We start from the raw sequence: 17240 nt of genomic DNA, 5'->3' as shown, positions 1-17240 counted from the left end.
ATTTGTGTTCTGAAGATGAACAAAGGTTTTATGGGTTTGGAACGACTTGAGGGTGAGTAATTTATAATAGAATTTTCATTTTGGCATGAATTATCCCTTTAATCCTGTCTTTCACAGGCTTTTGGCTGCTTTATTTTCACTAACCACCAGATGAAGCTGTTTTTGACACTCTTGTAGCTTTTAATCTTTTACCAAAATAGTGCTTCACAAGGCTTCATTTTCCTATTACTAGAACTAACTACACACTCCATAGTCCATAGTGGCTTGTTTGGTCGTGAGCTGTCCTATGTTAAGACCTTCCCTCACTTAAAGTAGCTATTAGAAAACTCCTAAACTTGAGAGAGAAAAAAAGAAAAAATAATAACCTTAACAACCTAATCAGAATCAATCAATCAAGCCTGAGAATTTAAAATGACAGACGAGCATGCGCTCATTAGCTGGTGTGGACACTAGTCGTTACAGTTATCATTCTTGGAATATTTATATTCTATTTGGGCAAGTTAAAATGACAAAGAACTTGAGAATCAGAAAAAGAGTGTGAAAACGGCTTGATATTAAAATGAGTTAAGCTTAATAAACCACTTAAAGAGCAGCCATCTTTTCCGTCCTGGCACATAGATCTATTCACATAAACACATCAATATCATTGTATGATGCTCAGTTTTTTATGGTACCATTTACAAAGTAAGGCAACTTTTGCAGAAGATAGCCCTATGGGGGAGTCTGAACCTGAACAAACAAACAGTTGATGATAATGTCTTTCAAGTGGGGCCAATTGATTGTGTTAATTTCACTTCAATCCAACTAAAACTCTTCTGAGAGTTTTGGCTCAACACTGTGCCAAAGAGGCCAGAGTCCAGCGCCTCTGGACAAACAATCAAACATTTCATCTGTGTGGTCATAGGTTCACAACCAGCTGCAGACCAGTGAACAGATCGTTTGTTTTTCTTTGTTGTAGTCAAAGCCCAGAAAGATTCTCCACTAGCTACACAAGTTATCACATGATGGAAGCTGGGAATTAATGCCTCTCATGCTGACATGGTTTATTACAGCACACCAGGAATGGAAGGAAAAAACATTCATCTCGCTTAATCGGATATTGAAGCATTTTTCTCATAAGCATTGCATTGTGTAACAGATTGTGGCTGGATATTAAGTGGATTCCAGGCTTCTTATGACAACTAACTGAAGAACAGGAACAAATGCATTGAAAGGACGCAGAGAGAGAAAGAGTGAATTTGCACCCAGTGAAGAAACAAACCAGCAGAAACATCTCAATCAGCTGATTTCATCATGTTGATCAGTGAAGCCGTATCTTGGAAATGGATCAAGACTTTTGTTTATTTGTCAATGTGCATTACCTCTGCTGTGGGTAAGTGCAGTTTAGTTCAATATCAAATAGAATAAATCTTTAATTGTTCCAGTCATATTGGGTAAATACACCACACCTGAATTTAAATGATCTGCAGTTTTAGTTAGTAGTGCAGATGTCTATCTGGAGAAAGAGAAACACTGAAAACGTAAGCTAACATTTATTAATATAAGTATGTACAGAATTTGATTGTAGTCATTTTAATATTTACAAATCCACTGATTCATTGAAAGCCTAATAAATAAAATTAAACTAAACTAAACCAGAGAGCATTTGACCTTTTTAAAATATACACAGAAGCACACAGAGAATTACAAAATGGAGGTTCAAAATCAACACCATATCAAAAAAGCATGTTGAATTGCTCAGATCAAAAAAAAAAAAGCATTACTTTATCAGTACTTGTATTTTTGACGGCTGTTTTTAAATGTATTCGTTTTCCAAAGTTAATTTCCAAAATATGCAGCTTTTGTAAATACCAAGACCATCTTTATTATTTAATATGTAATATTTTACTTTTACAAATTCAATTTAACAAAGTCAAACTTACACATCTGGGGACAGCAGAGACGGCAGTGTCTGGTGAATCTGGTGAAAGCCACCAATTACAGGTTAAAATCCATAATATTTGGCCTTGTACTGATGGTATGAATTCCATGCATACGAATTTACAGGTAATGAGGAAGCATCCCGAAAGTGTGCTGACTTCAACAACACCACTTTGCTGGGATACAGACAGGGCACCAAGCTCCAGGTTCAGTACCTTCTTCTTACACGAAAGAATGCAGACTGTGCCAGCCTCTTCACACAGGACTGCCTCAACCATACCCAGAAACACACAGCTTACTTCAACTCATCCCTCCCCACTAAAGTCATTGTTCATGGATACAGGTGAAGCATTTAAATAGCAGCATTTTATAATAGGAAAGCATGTGAATGCCCTTTTACACAGATGACTCTTTGATATACTGTGTTTCAGGGCTCTGGGCAGTAAGCCTTCCTGGGTGAGTGGCTTATCCCAGGCTCTTCTGCGGGAAGAGGACGTGAATGTTCTGGTGGTGGACTGGATCTATGGAGCCTCGTTTGCTTATAATCTGGTGGTAGATAACTACAAGGAGGTGGCGGTGCAGATATCAGTGCTTATCAATCAGCTTACGGTAAAAGTCACAGTGTTTTGATCATGTCTAAGTAGTATAGAAAACAATGTCGTAACAGACCATGTGACAACTAAATACTAAAGGCTAAATACTTTGAGCAGCGTCAATTTAGTAATAAACATAATAAAATGTATCAGTACACAGAAGATCACAGTAAATGCATAGGAAGCACATGGTGAAGAATAATGTAGTACATTTTTGTTGCTGTTGTTTTTGTGTCCATTGTAGAAGTACGGAAGCACGCTGGAATCTTTTCATTTCATTGGTGTGAGTCTTGGAGCACACGTGTGTGGATTTGTAGGGACCATTTTTGAAGGCAAGCTGGGTCGAATTACAGGTAATATTTTGATAAAATTGCTCAATTATATTAATAAACACTATACAGTGGGATCCAAAAGTAAATGACCATATTGAAAATATAGGTTTGAAAACCTTCTGTTTTCAAAAAGCTGTTACTGAAGCTAACGCGGACATAAAATATACAATTGAGCAAATATAATAAAATAATTAAAAGGATACTAGAATAATCTGTAAACAATAAAAATAAATTCATATATAATTCAATTCTGTCCCGATGAGACCTTTGAAGATGCTACACTTGTGAGAGGAACAAACACGACTGAGCCACACTGAATGAGGCTTTCTGACAAGAGCAGAGGCTGCAAGAGTGCTTCAAACAAACAATGAGAAACTGTTATGCCACACAGCATTGGCAAGAAAACAAGAGCTTGTTTGACCATTTAAAGTGTTTAAAATTTATGTGGAACCCTAAAAGTGGCTAAATGTGAATCGTTTAGTATAAAGCAGAACATATATCTGAGTTTTATGCCCTCAGGTCTGGACCCAGCAGGCCCGATGTTCAAGAGCGCTGATCCATTTGACCGTCTGGATTCATCTGATGCTTTGTTTGTCGAGGCCATTCACACTGACTCTGACTGTAAGAGTTAAATAACATAAACTGATTTTTATTTTTCGAATATTTAACTGCGAATGTTTTTTGACAGCTTTATTATCTTGATTCACTATCTAACCGCAAGAGTCTGGTGCTATCGTCAATACAGAAGTACAGATTATTTGTGCACAACTTAACTAAATTTCTATGCATTTGCCAGACTTTGGTATATCTATTCCTGTTGGGCATGTGGACTTCTTCTTAAATGGCGGAATGGACCAAGCCGGTTGTGCACGCTCAAAGTTTGCATCAAGTAAGTGGACAACAAAAGCTGAGACAAATAAACTAAATAAATGTACCATAACTTGATGATGAGAATCTTGTCAGTTTTTATCTACTTTCCAGTGTATGGTTATGTCATTTGTGACCACATGAGGGCACTGCACGTCTACATGAGCGCCCTGAATAGCTCCTGTTCCCTTATTGGATTTCCCTGCTCCAATTATGAGGAATTCCTGGCAGGAAAATGCGTCACCTGCGAGGGGTCCTTCAAGGGCACATGCCCGCAAATAGGTAATGATGAGTAAGCAGAATGTTTTAAAGGAACATCTTTCTGTAAAGTGTTTAAAGAAACATCTTTGTCTATTTATGAACACAAATAATGTAAAAAAAAAAGAAAAAAAAAAGTGAACTTTAAAAAAAATTTTTTTTAATTAATTGATATACCAGGTCATACAGTAGAGAGCCTCACATTATTAATTAACTCCTTCGTGTGTGATTAGATGTCTTTCATAAGGAGGATGGATACTGTTAACACATATCCTCATACTCAAGGATTGAATAATAATTCGGAGGGGTTTTTGCATGCTGATCTAATCTTGGATGGTTATGACCTTGATGTTCTAGTTCATTTAGGTGCTCAATCAGTCATTTCTTTTGTATACATAAATGTCTTACTCCAACTGGCCAGTGTATCACTTGAGGCTGATTATGTAACAACAGGATAAAGTTGTTTCATGTAATGTATGACGCAAGCCTTGCCCAGTTGTGCTCCTTCACTGTCTGTTTTTATCTGTGTATGCATTTCAGGTTTGTTAAAGAACAGTGGGATAACAGCGAATCCCCTGCCAACTCAAGAGAAGGTCTATCTTCTGACCACTGCTACCGCTCCTTATTGTGGTGTGTATGAGTTTGTGCATATTGTCATTTATCCACTCTCACAGATAATGTAGGTATTAACTAGTACTGGGTGTAATGCATTATAACTCATGCGAGTTATGTAATCTGACTTCTTTTTTGAAGTAACTAGTAAAGTTATGCCCTACTTTTTAGTTAAACTCAGAATATTAAACCCGCAAAAAATATATATGTTAAATATAGACAAAAACCATTTATGTATTTAATCAGGTTTTATAAACCAATGTCTTTGCTACTGATCTTCGATGATCCAGTTTAGCCAAACTAAGCAAAAATTACACATTTGTGATTCTTTTTTGTTATTGCTGCTAAATAGTGTGAACTTTTATCTCCTGCTCATATTCTTCATGCAGTTTGTTTAACCCGAGTCCAATGCTGTACAGATGTGATGTTTACATTTCCTTCCCTTCTGGTGTGAAAGGGCTTTTACATTTGTAAAAGAAAAAATGCTTTCATATAAAATATAAACAAAAACAAGCAAGCCCTGTGCAGATTTAAAAAGTAATTCAAAAGTAACAAAATGCATTCCATAAAAATAAACTAACGTAATTACTTGTTTAAGGAGGAACACAATATTGTGATGCATTACTTTTAAAAGTAACTTTCCCCAATGCTGGTATTAAAATCTTGGTATTAACAGCATTTTAGTAAGGATGCATCAGAGTGATCAAAAGTGACAATAAATACTATTACATTACAAATATTCAATTTCAAATAAATGCTGTTTTTCTGAACATTTTATGGATTAAATAATCCTGAAAACGGTTATTTAAGATTGTAATAATATTTTGAAATGTTACTTTATATATGGTAAAATAATAATACAGGTTAGCATCAAAGACAGGTTAGCATCTTTAAAAAATCTTACTGACCTAACACTCAGTCACCCCCTGATGTCTGAGTATTAGTTTATTTAAGAGTTTATAAATGTGTTATGTTAATGAAAAATACAGCCAAATAATTCCACTCATGCCCTTTTTTTTCAGCGCATCACATCCTAGTGGAATTGAAGGTTTCCCCTTTAGACAAGACTGCTGAATTTCAGCTGACCCTGATCTCTGTGGGACACCCTGAGACAGAGCTGAAACTCAAAATGTACGTATTATATTTCCAACAAGCAATAGCCTTTCCTTTTTTCCTTTTTTTATTGCATGTTTACTCCTTCAACTGTTTAAACCAGACGTGTGAATATCTTTGTACATATATATTTCAGACATACAGATGAAATGCTGCATAAAAAGGTGGCTGCACACCCAGAGCAACTGTGTAAAATTGACTCAGTGCAGCTGAAAAACACAGGAGGACGATTCTACAGACAAGGAGATATTCATTTTGAGTATATCTGCATCTCCGAAATCCCTCAAACCAGGTCAATGTTCGCCTTTAAACTCCTTGTCTCTTTCTGAGTACTCATTACACAATATGTCCCATGTAACACCACATTTAAAAATACTGTATTTCTGTTTATTTTGCAGAGGGCTGGTTCCTTTATGTGTGAAGAACATTAATATTGGACGGGGAGTGCCATGGTCACACGACTTTGTACAGTTGTGCTAAATTAAAAGAACACAAAATCTACTTAAGAGAGCTTATACATAAGTCTTTAATTAGTGAGACTCAAGCAAAGGTCACACACTAAAACTTGGGTCGGGAGGCAAATAAACCTTGGCGACAAAGACATAAATAGGATACAAGGGGAGTGAAATGCTTAAACTCTGTTAGATATATTTATTATGCTTTAGCCCTTATATAATATACAATATGATTTTTGTGCACTGTTGCAGAGAGTGTTAGTGAAATATCAGCCAAGAGGAATCAAGTCAGTCATTCAACACTCAGTAGTTCTTTCATGTGTTAATATGTGTGTTGAAAGTGCTGGTTCACTTCAAATGATTAAAATGTTTGGAGTGGTGCAACACTCAATGTACATTTCATTATTTTGCCACTTTGATTAGCATCTCTAACTGCATACTGCATTCTTGATATTAAAAATCAACTCTGTTCATTAACCATTAGTGATAAGTCACATTTTGAACCCATCACTTAACAATTGGCCCCATGAAATATTGTTTTCATCAAATGGTCATTGTACAGTCTCAGAAGATGATGCTGAAGCATTTACTAACATCCTATTATGATAAAGCACACACTTTTGTAATAAATCTCATTATCTATCTAATATAACTCTGAAGTACTGTTGAAATTCATTTGTGTTTGAAAATTTTGTTTCCTGTCTCATGTATTCCAAACAGATTTAAGTACAATGTACATGCCAGTACAAATAAAAATAAAACAGTCATTTTATGTGCAATGTGGAATCATATATATATATATATATATATATATATATATATATAACAGTATCTGTTTTGGGAGGTTTGATCTTTTGTCCTGTCAACGTCCAAAAAAAAAAAAAAAAAAAAAAAGCATTTAAAGATTCTTTTTACTGTTCGATGTTAATGTTGTCTTCATTTGTATGAGGGGAAACTGATTCGCTGGTGATTTTGGTGGAGGAATCATTCCTACAGCTTTGGGGTGTCAGTGGGGGCCAGTGGGGCACCTCCTCTTTGGAATCGAAGTCTTCCTGGATTAACATCTTCTGTTAGATTTATGGAAAAAGGTGACACATTAAAATGTCATTGAGAACTCTGCAATAAATCCCATAACTCAATTCAGCATGTTTGTATCCATCAGTGTAGTTCACATATTGGTTTCTGTAGTCTAGGTTGTATTTCTGGACATGATCCATATATCTCATTCCTTTGGAAACTAGCGTGTGAAGGTCATGTCTCAAATGACAGCAGAACCCTCCTCCTCCCACAGCTGTCCCACTATCCTGTACCCTGCAAAGTGCAATGTGGCTCTTGTTGGCAAAGCCAAGTATTTCGAGAGGGAGGAGTGCTGGATAAACAGACTTGGTATGTTTGGATCCCTGGATATCCCACACCCCTTCCAGTCTTTCACCCAGCCTTGTGCTAAAATAAAACCAGGCTTCTCCTAAGCATAGAAACACCTATCAAAAAATATCCTAGGAGGAAACACTGAATATAGCTCCACTACCATGTACTAAATAAAACTTAAAAGCTATCTCTCACCCAAGGAAGCCTTTTCCTCTCGCCAGAATGCACATGTGTGTTAAATGAGGACATACTTTGTGTTGTGTTTGTTTGTGTTAAAACCATTTAAGTTGAAGATACTGTAATTATTACAGAACCCCCTACACAAATTAGTGTAGAAATAATGAATATCAATTGCATTAAATCATGAATGGATAGTATCAGTATATAGCCAATTATTAATAATAATAATAATAACAGGCCTAAAGATAAAAAATTTATTATTAAGGAAAGATATTTATTATTGTTTAATTATTTGAAATCAAATTTTAATTAGATTTTAAATTAATAGAATAATCAATATAATTATAATAATAACAATTATTATTATTATTACTATAAGCCTACATAAAAAGAACATAACGTAAAAATTAATATAAATAATATAAATTGATATAAATTAATATGGTATTACTAATGTTATATTATTATTATCATTATTATTACAAGCCTAAAATTAAATATATCAATTAAATTATATGGATCATAATATTCTTACAAATATATAAGTATACCATAAATATAATCATAAGGAATTTAATAATATAACAAATTATTATTATTATTATTATTATTATTATTACAAGCCTAAAATTAAATTATGCAAGAACAGTATTATCAATATACTTAAATTAATAAATTCTTATAGATAATAAATATTCTTATAGCATATTAATTATTATATATATTCAGTATTATTATATTAACTGAGATCCCTTCCTCACATGTGAATTTATCAAATGGCAGTAAAGTTCTAAATATAATTCAGGTCAAAAAGAAGTATACACTATAACAATTCATCATGCATATTTATCACTCTGCATTCTCTTAATCAGTCATTGTTTGTGCAGTTCAGTGTCCAGTTAGTGCAGTTGTGCCTCTTCATGCAAACCAGCCCCATCTTTATTGACCCACCCATCAATCCTTCCTTATGTACTTACATTGTGATTTAAGAAGTGTCCCAGTGTGTTAGCGTCAACACCCCAACCTTTACTTCAAATAATCTCTCTCACTCCCATAGTCCATTAGAGAGCCTGTCATATCAGCAAAGTCCTCCAGAACCAAGCTGGTTGAATCCTCACCAGAGGGCATCTCTGTGTCTGAGGGCCAGAGCCGGTGTGGAGGTTTGGGTACAGGGCTCTTTCCCTGGTCCGGATGGACATTTCTTGCTTCTAAGCCCTGGTTAGACGGGGCTGGATCAATCGGTATGGCTGTAGCATCTCCTTGGCTCCCCCTGGGTGGTGAACTAGCACTGCCACCCTCACTGCCCTGTGGTGAGGGGGCGAGGACGTGGTAAAGACTGGGCAGACGGATATCAAGGCGCACACCACTCTTGGCAAACAGCTTGTCATTGAGCGAGTACAGTTTGTCAGCAATGTCACTCCCGAGCATGACTGAGAAAAGTCGGGCAATGTAACGATCCTTAGACAGCAGAAGGTAAAGCCGACGTCTGCGCCAAGAGATGTAACGGCAGTCCGTCTCTGCAGTCAGTGTCACCTGAGGGCAAAAGGGTCATGGGATGTTTAAGGGCATGCAGTATTTCATGACTGTATGAACATTTAATAATTTTGCTTGATGGCACATGCAGGCTAAAAGAAGTTACCAAGATGTACCTGATCACCTGATCAAACAGTATGTTATCATACCTGGAAGTTGCCCTCTTCTGTAGGTCTTAGAGACTCCCATTCTGGAGAATCAAGAAACTGGTGAGGGAAGATATAATGGAGAAACTGTCCTTCTAAGGACACTCTAATCCTGTAAAAACAAAAGATCTGGTTTTAAACACAAATACTAAGTCCTTACCTTTTGTATTCATGTTCGTTTAATATAGATTTGAAAAACATTTGTAACATTTTCAAGAAGCATGGAATAAAAATTCAGTCTAAATGCACAGTATTTGGAGTGAAATACATTACAATACAGATAAAAAAAATCAGTTGCTTCTTCCGTTATATCGCAACTTTAAATGTAAACGTAATAGTGTGTAAGCATCAAGTAAAAAGGAAGAAAAATGTTATTTTAACCTTAAATACATATGTGTACACATCTTTAAAAAAAAAAAAAAAGCTGACATTTTTTTAGGTAAATATCACAAAAATCATAAATTAATCATTCAAAAATATAGTTTAACCACATGACATTTCATAATCTTGACCTTGACACAGTCATGATGTCTGCAGGTGTCCATTTCATATAAATATAAATAAAATGCCTTATTTATTATGCCTTACAACTACTACCAATGTAATTTTAATGGACTGTATGTATTCATCACATTTTTTATTATTATTAATTAATAGATGTCAAAAAAACATTATTGACCCACAAAATATTTTTTTCATGTTAATTATTATACTATACAACTGAGAATGGAATTCAGGAAAATAAGTAAATATTTAGTGCAAGTTTTTACAGTAATAATAGTTTTAAAACTAGTTCAAGATCAATCACTAATCCGGAGAACTGTATGAGTTTACAACTCTGCCAAACATTCTGTTTCTCACCTTCCAGAAAGAAGAAAAGACAGCTGATCAATGGGTGTCTTCCCCTCGACAGCATACGTCTCCTCAGCTGCTAGAGACAGCACTTTGTTCTCGCTGGCAGCCATAAACTCTTTAAACACCTGCACAGGTACATCCAGAGGCAGGTAGACCGCTGTGTAAAGCGCAGAAAGCTCCTCATTAGTTAAACCGTCCTGCATCAGCCGAAAAATCTGATGACACACCTGGGCCAAACACTGCAGCATCAGCAGCAGGTTCCAGAGGAAAACATCAAGGCCACACACTGTCAACCAGCCCCACAGAGCCAGACAGAGGAAAGCGGGAGCCCAAAAGCTGAAGATGTACAGGGCTCCATATGCTCCACTACCACCCATATAGCCCAAAAAAAGAATGGTGTTACCCAGTTGGTAGATGGCACCTTCGGTGCTGTTGGTCCATCCATCACAGAGTGTGTGATTGAAAATGATAGAGTCAATCAAGATAGAGTCACCACTATTCATGTTTATGGCTATGTGGTCTTCAATTCAATGGAAACTGAATTCATAAAAAAGAGCCTTCAAAAAATGAAAAACTAATGTCAGATGTATATGAAAAAAAGATTGTTTCATTCAGCCTCTAACAGCCAATCCACATCTTACCGCCAAAAATAATTGGAATGAAAGAAGCTTCATAATTCCGATCCCTTGACACCCACTTTTCCTTTTGAATTTGACAATATCAGCCCTATAGCGTCTCTGCTTCTGTTCCCTGTCCTGCACTGGACTGTTGGAAACATGGAGCGGGAGAGGCGGGGATAGAGACCCTGAGAAGGATAACCATGTTTGGAATTGAAACCCATGGAGGAAAGAGCCACAGACAGAAAGCAGACTCGCTACTTAACATAACACAATGATGGCCGGGCAGAGTGATTACGATAACAGGTGACATGCACTTCTTTGACATCTTTGACATCTTTGAAAGCTCTGCCAGATGTCACCAACACTCGTTTTCTCACAATCAAACAGACAATTTGTGTTCCAGCTCCTCTAATGGTGTTTGAGGGGAGGAGGATACTAGGTATATTTAGACAATCTGAGACAGATCAAATAACAGGGGAGGTCATGTAACACTGTTTACCTTCCCTCCCTGGCCATTCCTTTTTGTAGTTTCACATAACTTGGTCCAGCAGTTGTTGGTAGTTAATATGCTGCTGATTAGCAGTGGAGTGCAAGAGTGAGTGGATTCTGTTTCTTGTATTATTTAAGCATAAGTTATGAGAATATTGTTGCATCGCTGTGTAAAATGCCATATGGCATTGTTTGCTATATTCACAATACAGCATGTTCTTCAGTGGCCATTGCTTAGTTACTCCATAAATATCAAAATACTAAGGACAAATGGTAATTAACTCTTATTTTATAACATTAATTTATTAATTGCTATACTTATAAGAATACATATATTTGATTGTTTTCAGGAACCTATTCTTATGTAAAAGACATTTCCAAGAATAATAATTATAGTAATTGCTAAGTTGCATTCTCCATCTTTTATAAATATACAAAAGAACAAAGATTAATTGTATTAATTTAGATAAACCGTAAAATTGTGAAATGGGGCACCAGCAAATGCACTTTTATATATATATATATATATATATATATATATATATATTAAATAAATAAACGTTCAATTTTTCAATATGTAAATCATAAATTTGCCAGTTATGTTTGAAACCAAATTAAAGTCCTACAAATTATACAGAGGGTTATATGCTCGATTAAGAATTTGAAAATGAACTTCCTTCACTTTGGGGGGTTGGAAACGTTAAATATTTTGTTCTTAATTTCTTATCTTCCTCAATAGAAAAGGTCTTCATTTGAGGATAATGGATGTAATTTAAGGACAGAGGCTTTCCATTTTGTTCAGTTTGGATCATTTAAGGTTAGTGAGAGTAGGTCTATTCTTTCACCAAAGCTAGGATAGATGAGGAACTGCATTATTTTGATATAAGACATCTGAGTTACAGATTGTGGGAATTATACAAGAAAAACAACAATCCACTTTGAGAGCTGCACAGTGATATGTGGTGTTTTAGCACAGATGGAATGCTCTATAGAACTACAGTGCGATGATGTATCGCAGAACCATTTGTTTTACCTCATGACAGCTTATATAAATAGAAACAACTGAAATGCATCAATATACATTGGATATCTTGTGCAGCTCAACTAGCTGTTATAGATGATAAGAGAGTGTTAAAGTTACTATTCAGAGCAGTCAATTTGACATGTACCCTGCAAGAGAGGCATGCTGATAAAAATGTTCTCACTCATGTACTGTATGCACATTCTCATAGAAGTAAAAAGGACCATCAAATGACAGAAATAAACTAGCAAAAAACTATTTGACATTTAATATATAAAAAATATTATGCATTTTGTTGTGCTTATGATGGGATTTAATGAATTGAACATCAAAATGTATAAGGTAATTAGAAGCAGGAATACTGAAATAAGCTAAATAAGCAATCTGTTCTTGTGTTTGCATCAGGGACAAATTACACGTGTGAAATCTTTAGGAGAAAATTATTAATTTGTTTTCGCTGGGCTCACACCAGGTGTAGATACTGAATAAAAGCGCTTCTGCGGGTAGACCTCAGATTAGAGTGTGCTGGGAGCAGCAGCTCTATTTTAGGCCTGCATGCATAGTTAAGTGCAGCTGTCACCAGCCCAACGCTGGTACAGGGAACTCAAAAGCCAACCGAGTAGGAAGCCTGAAGGAACAGTCTGTTTGCGTAAAACTGCTTGGCCTGCAGTGTGTCAACAGACACTACTTCATAAATAATTTAATGTGATAAAATAAGTAAATCTAGCATGTGATACATGTTGATTAGACTGAATAATTTAAAATAGGCTGTAAAAAGAGAAAGCCAGCCTTGTTATAAGAATCTCTGCGCATTGCATACAAATAAGAGGTGAAGACATAAGAAAAGAGAATGGATTAACGTCTTGCATAGGATCTTTATTGAGCATAAATGTACACAAATCGTATATGAAAGAAAGAGACAGAAAAGACAGACATTTCCCTTAGAGGAATAAATGCAGTCCTGCATAATCTTTTCTGCAGTGTAGAATATAAATAAATGATCACACCGGGTCCCATTTCATACAGGTTGTCACTCGCTACAAAAGAAAGAAAAGACAAATTTTTATTTAGAGGAATACATTTTTTTAAAGACATATCTAAAGGGAGTTCAAATATGGAAGTTTAAGCATTATTTACCAATGCAGAGTTTTAGCAGAATATCTGAGCTTCTCTGTTTCATACAACAACATGAGGATCAGGGCATGACAAGCTTATAGAAGAGAGAGAAAAAAATCATTCATAACCATACAAAAAAGTAGTCCTTATGACTTGTGCACTATATTCACAGTCTTCTGAAGCTATATAATAGCTTTTTGTAAGGAACAGACCTAACTGGCAGCTGTGGACACCATTCAATTTTATGTAAGGGAGAGAACAGCTTGGCTATGTGCTATAAATAACTCCACAGATGTCAGTCAGTCATGCAGACAACATGTGGAAGCAAAAATGACAAATCTGAGGAGAACTATTTCTTTGAGTTAAATCTATAGTGCAAGGAGATCTCTGTAATTAAATTTGAGTTTGGGGCACCCAAGGTGTGGAAGAAATGTGAGAAATATCACTAAGGACATTCTTTGTAAGCGATTACCGGTAGTCATTTTTGTGACACTTACCATTCACTCAATCTGATGATGATGATGGTAGTATTATATCTTAAAACCAAGTGCCCTCATGCACTCCTTGTGCGCTTCGATGAGGCCTGTGCAGCTTTCTTCTCCCTTTTCAATTATGCTGCAATGAAGACAGTACTGGGTCATGGTAAATTGTGTCATTATTTACTAGTGCTGTCAAATTATTAATTGTGATTAATCGCATCCAAAATAAAAGTTTTTTTTTAATATAATATGTATGTGTGCTGTGTATATTTATAATATAATAATATAATACACTCGTAATAATATAATACACACACATGCATGTATATATTTCAGAATGTATAATACACAGTGTATTATAATACACAGAACACACACATATTATGCAAACAAAATCTTTTATTTTGGATGCGATTAATTTATATGACATTACTAATATTCACGAACCCTTATGTTGCTCCAAACCAGCTTGATCGAACATACAAAGAGAAATTTGAAGAACTGCTCATGCCACATCAATACTCTCCAATAGTTGTTCAACAGTAATTGGATTATTTTTATAAGTAATACTGACAATTTTTATGGGGATTTGCATCCTAATTGAGCCTTTCAGTCCTTTAAAAATTATTTTGTCCTTCACAGAAGAATGTAAGTCATGCAAGTTTGGGTAAACATGAGAAAGAATTACATAAAGCACAGAATTTAATTTAAATGTGATTTTTTTTTTTTTTTTTATGTGCAATAAAATGTCTCTTTAAAGCAGAAGTTAACTAATAGCTAAAAGTCTCCTCACCATGCATCTCGTGCTTTTTTTGTGTCAGGACACGCACAGCATGGTTTGAGAGGTTTCTTCTGCTCTGCTTCCTCTATTGCTGGTGAAGCCTCCACACTGGCTGCTGACAGGCTTGACATTTCCACTTACAAACGCTGCCTGACAAAACAAAAGAACATGAGACATTTTTCAGGTTTATACTTCCGTTTAAACTTTAGATTATGCACATCCAGCAGAGTGCAGCAATCTAACCACACTGTTACTAGTTACATCATGTCCTCTGCTCTGTTCATCGATTAATGTCCAGCCGCCCATGCCTCGCTGTATCTTATCGTTTGTAAAATATATTCAGATAGTGGTGTCAGGTAATATCAAATAATAAAACTTTCTCTGACAAACTTTTACTCACTCTTTATGATGCAGAGACTGATGCACTCACTCACGTGCGTACTTCCTTACACAACCTGGAAGCTGCAGCAGTCAAATAACAGAACCAGCCGGCGGAAGTGAGTGTCGCGTAGCTTCCGGGTCAATGCCTTACAACAAAAACAACAAAATCAACAATCTACAGCTATTTAATACAAATATGACTTACATTCACATAGTGTAATGGCTAAAGGTTAACGAAACTCGACTAAAATCAGGTCATAACAAAATGCCGAACAATAAAACAAAATACAAGTCTTATACAGAATAAAAGTCATTTAAAAGTTTAGGTTATTAATATTATGTATATTATAATAATATTTTTTAATCATTAGCTAGCATTTCAGTGTATTATTTTTTAATACATATTTTAATAGAATTGTAATTACACATTTAATGGTTATATTGTCTCATAACATCATATTGTCAAACATAAAAATGTGTTTTCAGTTTATGCCAGATGAGTATTATGAATTATTATTCATGTATTATTGCAGGCAGATTCACATAACTATAGAACTATACTTACTTCACAGAAGACTTCTGATACTGATGATAATAGACTTCTTTTTTTCTTTTTTTCTTTTTTGAGAAGTGAGATTTCTGTGTGTGATCCATCTACTCTGTGTTTATTCAGCATAACTGTACTATCTATGCTTTTTTTTTTCAAGAACTGCTTAAAATATACCAGACCCCATACTCCACACATATTCAGCACATAGGCTAAGTGGATCTCCAAAACAAATGCAACAAAGGCACATATAGCTTTCATGCTGACCTTGCTTCTGATGTGTAACAGATTTACATCTCTGTGTAGAAAATAAATTGCTTTCAGAGTTGCTACATTAATTATTTCCTATGATCATCACCATAATTATTTTTTACATTTATTAAAAAATGTAAAGCTTTTGAGGACAGACTTGTTGACAGACTTAAAACAGGGAAGGGAATAATAGTTAGATATAATTTATAATCAGTCTACCTGAAACAGAACCCAAACCCCAAAGATGCTAAAATAGTGCTGTCTCGTGTGCCTGTTACTGTGTGTGCAACTTTTTTTTTCTTTTTTTTTTTCCATCATGTCTGACACATTCTTTTTCAAAACACTGATCAACAGCTAATATAGCAAAATATTGTGTTGATAAATGTTTATATTGCATTTTCCCTGCATTTTCTGCTACGTTCAGCATGCTATGAGCGGCAAAAATAGAACATTTCAGTCATGATGTCAATTTGTGGGCCAACTCAGAATGCCAACTCAGCATGGACTCCCTCAGGCATTTCTACTGGGTTTTTACTATATCTTTGTTGTATGTTGTGTTTAATTTATGAGTTGACAAAATGTGACTTTGCAGAATGTTCTACAACATAAATTAAACACCCATACTCACACATTAATTCAGAAAGTGCTGTGTCCGTTTGATTACACATAATTTGTCAAGAATGTAAACAGAAAACCATAGCTGTGCTTTACAGTTTTAAACACAATAATTTCAGAATTTATATGTCATGTGTTAGCCGCACTCACACACACACACACACATTATATTGGTAAATAGTTAGGCTATTAATATAATAATGATTAAGCATGCCTTTTATTATGAATATAATGTTCTTGTTTTTTTATTTTAAAGTTTCACAGATTAAATAGTTGCATGGAAGCATCATTTCAGTATTTAGACATAAGCACAGATAAGTATGTTAATAAAACCAGTGACTAGTCATGTTACCCACTTGATAACTGAATGCAATGTGACATGTATATTACAATGAATGATTGCAGTTTAGGTGATTGTTGCCTTCTGAGAACATAAGATCAGTTACATGTTACATTACTTGAATACCACTTTGAAATTCAACACTCTGTTGTGACTCTAATAAACATAGTCTGCCAATGCAACACAACACTGTTTTCACTTTTCTGGAGATCTAGTGAGCTCAGAAATTGTGTTGTGGTAAGCTGCAGTTGTCTGTTTTTGATGTCAACACATCCACATTGAAAACACAGAACAGTTTCACCAGCTGCACCTAAGAAACATAGGTTAAACTCCAAAATCGGCCATGCCTGCAAAAAATAGATTCCTG

The 17240-nt window shown here is 35.2% G+C and overlaps 3 protein-coding genes across 7 annotated transcripts; 1 reads left to right on the top strand and 2 right to left on the bottom strand.

Annotated features, from left to right (window-relative positions):
- Positions 1–899: 899 nt before the first annotated feature.
- pla1a (phospholipase A1 member A) lies at positions 900–6917 on the top strand. Of its 2 annotated transcripts, none has more exons than XM_052566435.1 (11): positions 900–1372; positions 2047–2263; positions 2352–2529; positions 2758–2866; positions 3365–3466; positions 3642–3734; positions 3827–3994; positions 4511–4600; positions 5605–5713; positions 5832–5987; positions 6094–6917. In XM_052566435.1, exons 1-11 carry the CDS (start codon positions 1294–1296, stop codon positions 6173–6175), a joined length of 1383 nt encoding a protein of 460 aa, XP_052422395.1. In that variant the 5' UTR covers positions 900–1293; the 3' UTR covers positions 6176–6917. The 2 variants fall into 2 exon arrangements, with proteins under 2 accessions (XP_052422395.1, XP_052422394.1); XM_052566434.1 differs by having other exon boundaries at positions 3809–3994.
- On the bottom strand, positions 6205–11021 carry popdc2 (popeye domain containing 2). 3 transcript variants are annotated; one of them, XM_052566437.1, is made up of 5 exons: positions 10874–11021; positions 10239–10789; positions 9381–9489; positions 8676–9231; positions 6205–7217 (listed from the first exon to the last, which is right to left on the bottom strand). In XM_052566437.1, exons 2-4 carry the CDS (start codon positions 10733–10735, stop codon positions 8725–8727), a joined length of 1113 nt encoding a protein of 370 aa, XP_052422397.1. In that variant the 5' UTR covers positions 10736–10789; positions 10874–11021; the 3' UTR covers positions 6205–7217; positions 8676–8724. The 3 variants fall into 3 exon arrangements, with proteins under 3 accessions (XP_052422397.1, XP_052422396.1, XP_052422398.1); XM_052566436.1 differs by having other exon boundaries at positions 10239–11013; XM_052566438.1 differs by having other exon boundaries at positions 8817–9231; positions 10239–11012.
- Positions 11022–13217: 2196 nt separating this feature from the next.
- LOC127965341 (cytochrome c oxidase copper chaperone) lies at positions 13218–15395 on the bottom strand. 2 transcript variants are annotated; one of them, XR_008155285.1, is made up of 5 exons: positions 15139–15395; positions 14751–14888; positions 13976–14093; positions 13500–13572; positions 13218–13399 (listed from the first exon to the last, which is right to left on the bottom strand). XR_008155285.1 is itself a non-coding variant. In XM_052566112.1 (4 exons), exons 2-3 carry the CDS (start codon positions 14867–14869, stop codon positions 14009–14011), a joined length of 204 nt encoding a protein of 67 aa, XP_052422072.1. In that variant the 5' UTR covers positions 14870–14888; positions 15139–15395; the 3' UTR covers positions 13218–13399; positions 13976–14008. The 2 variants fall into 2 exon arrangements, 1 of the variants encoding a protein (XP_052422072.1); XM_052566112.1 differs by lacking the exon at positions 13500–13572.
- Positions 15396–17240: the final 1845 nt, after the last annotated feature.

Source organism: Carassius gibelio, chromosome B9 (genome assembly GCF_023724105.1).
Source record: "Carassius gibelio isolate Cgi1373 ecotype wild population from Czech Republic chromosome B9, carGib1.2-hapl.c, whole genome shotgun sequence".
NCBI lineage: Eukaryota > Metazoa > Chordata > Actinopteri > Cypriniformes > Cyprinidae > Carassius > Carassius gibelio.
This window is presented reverse-complemented; position numbering and strand designations above follow the sequence as displayed.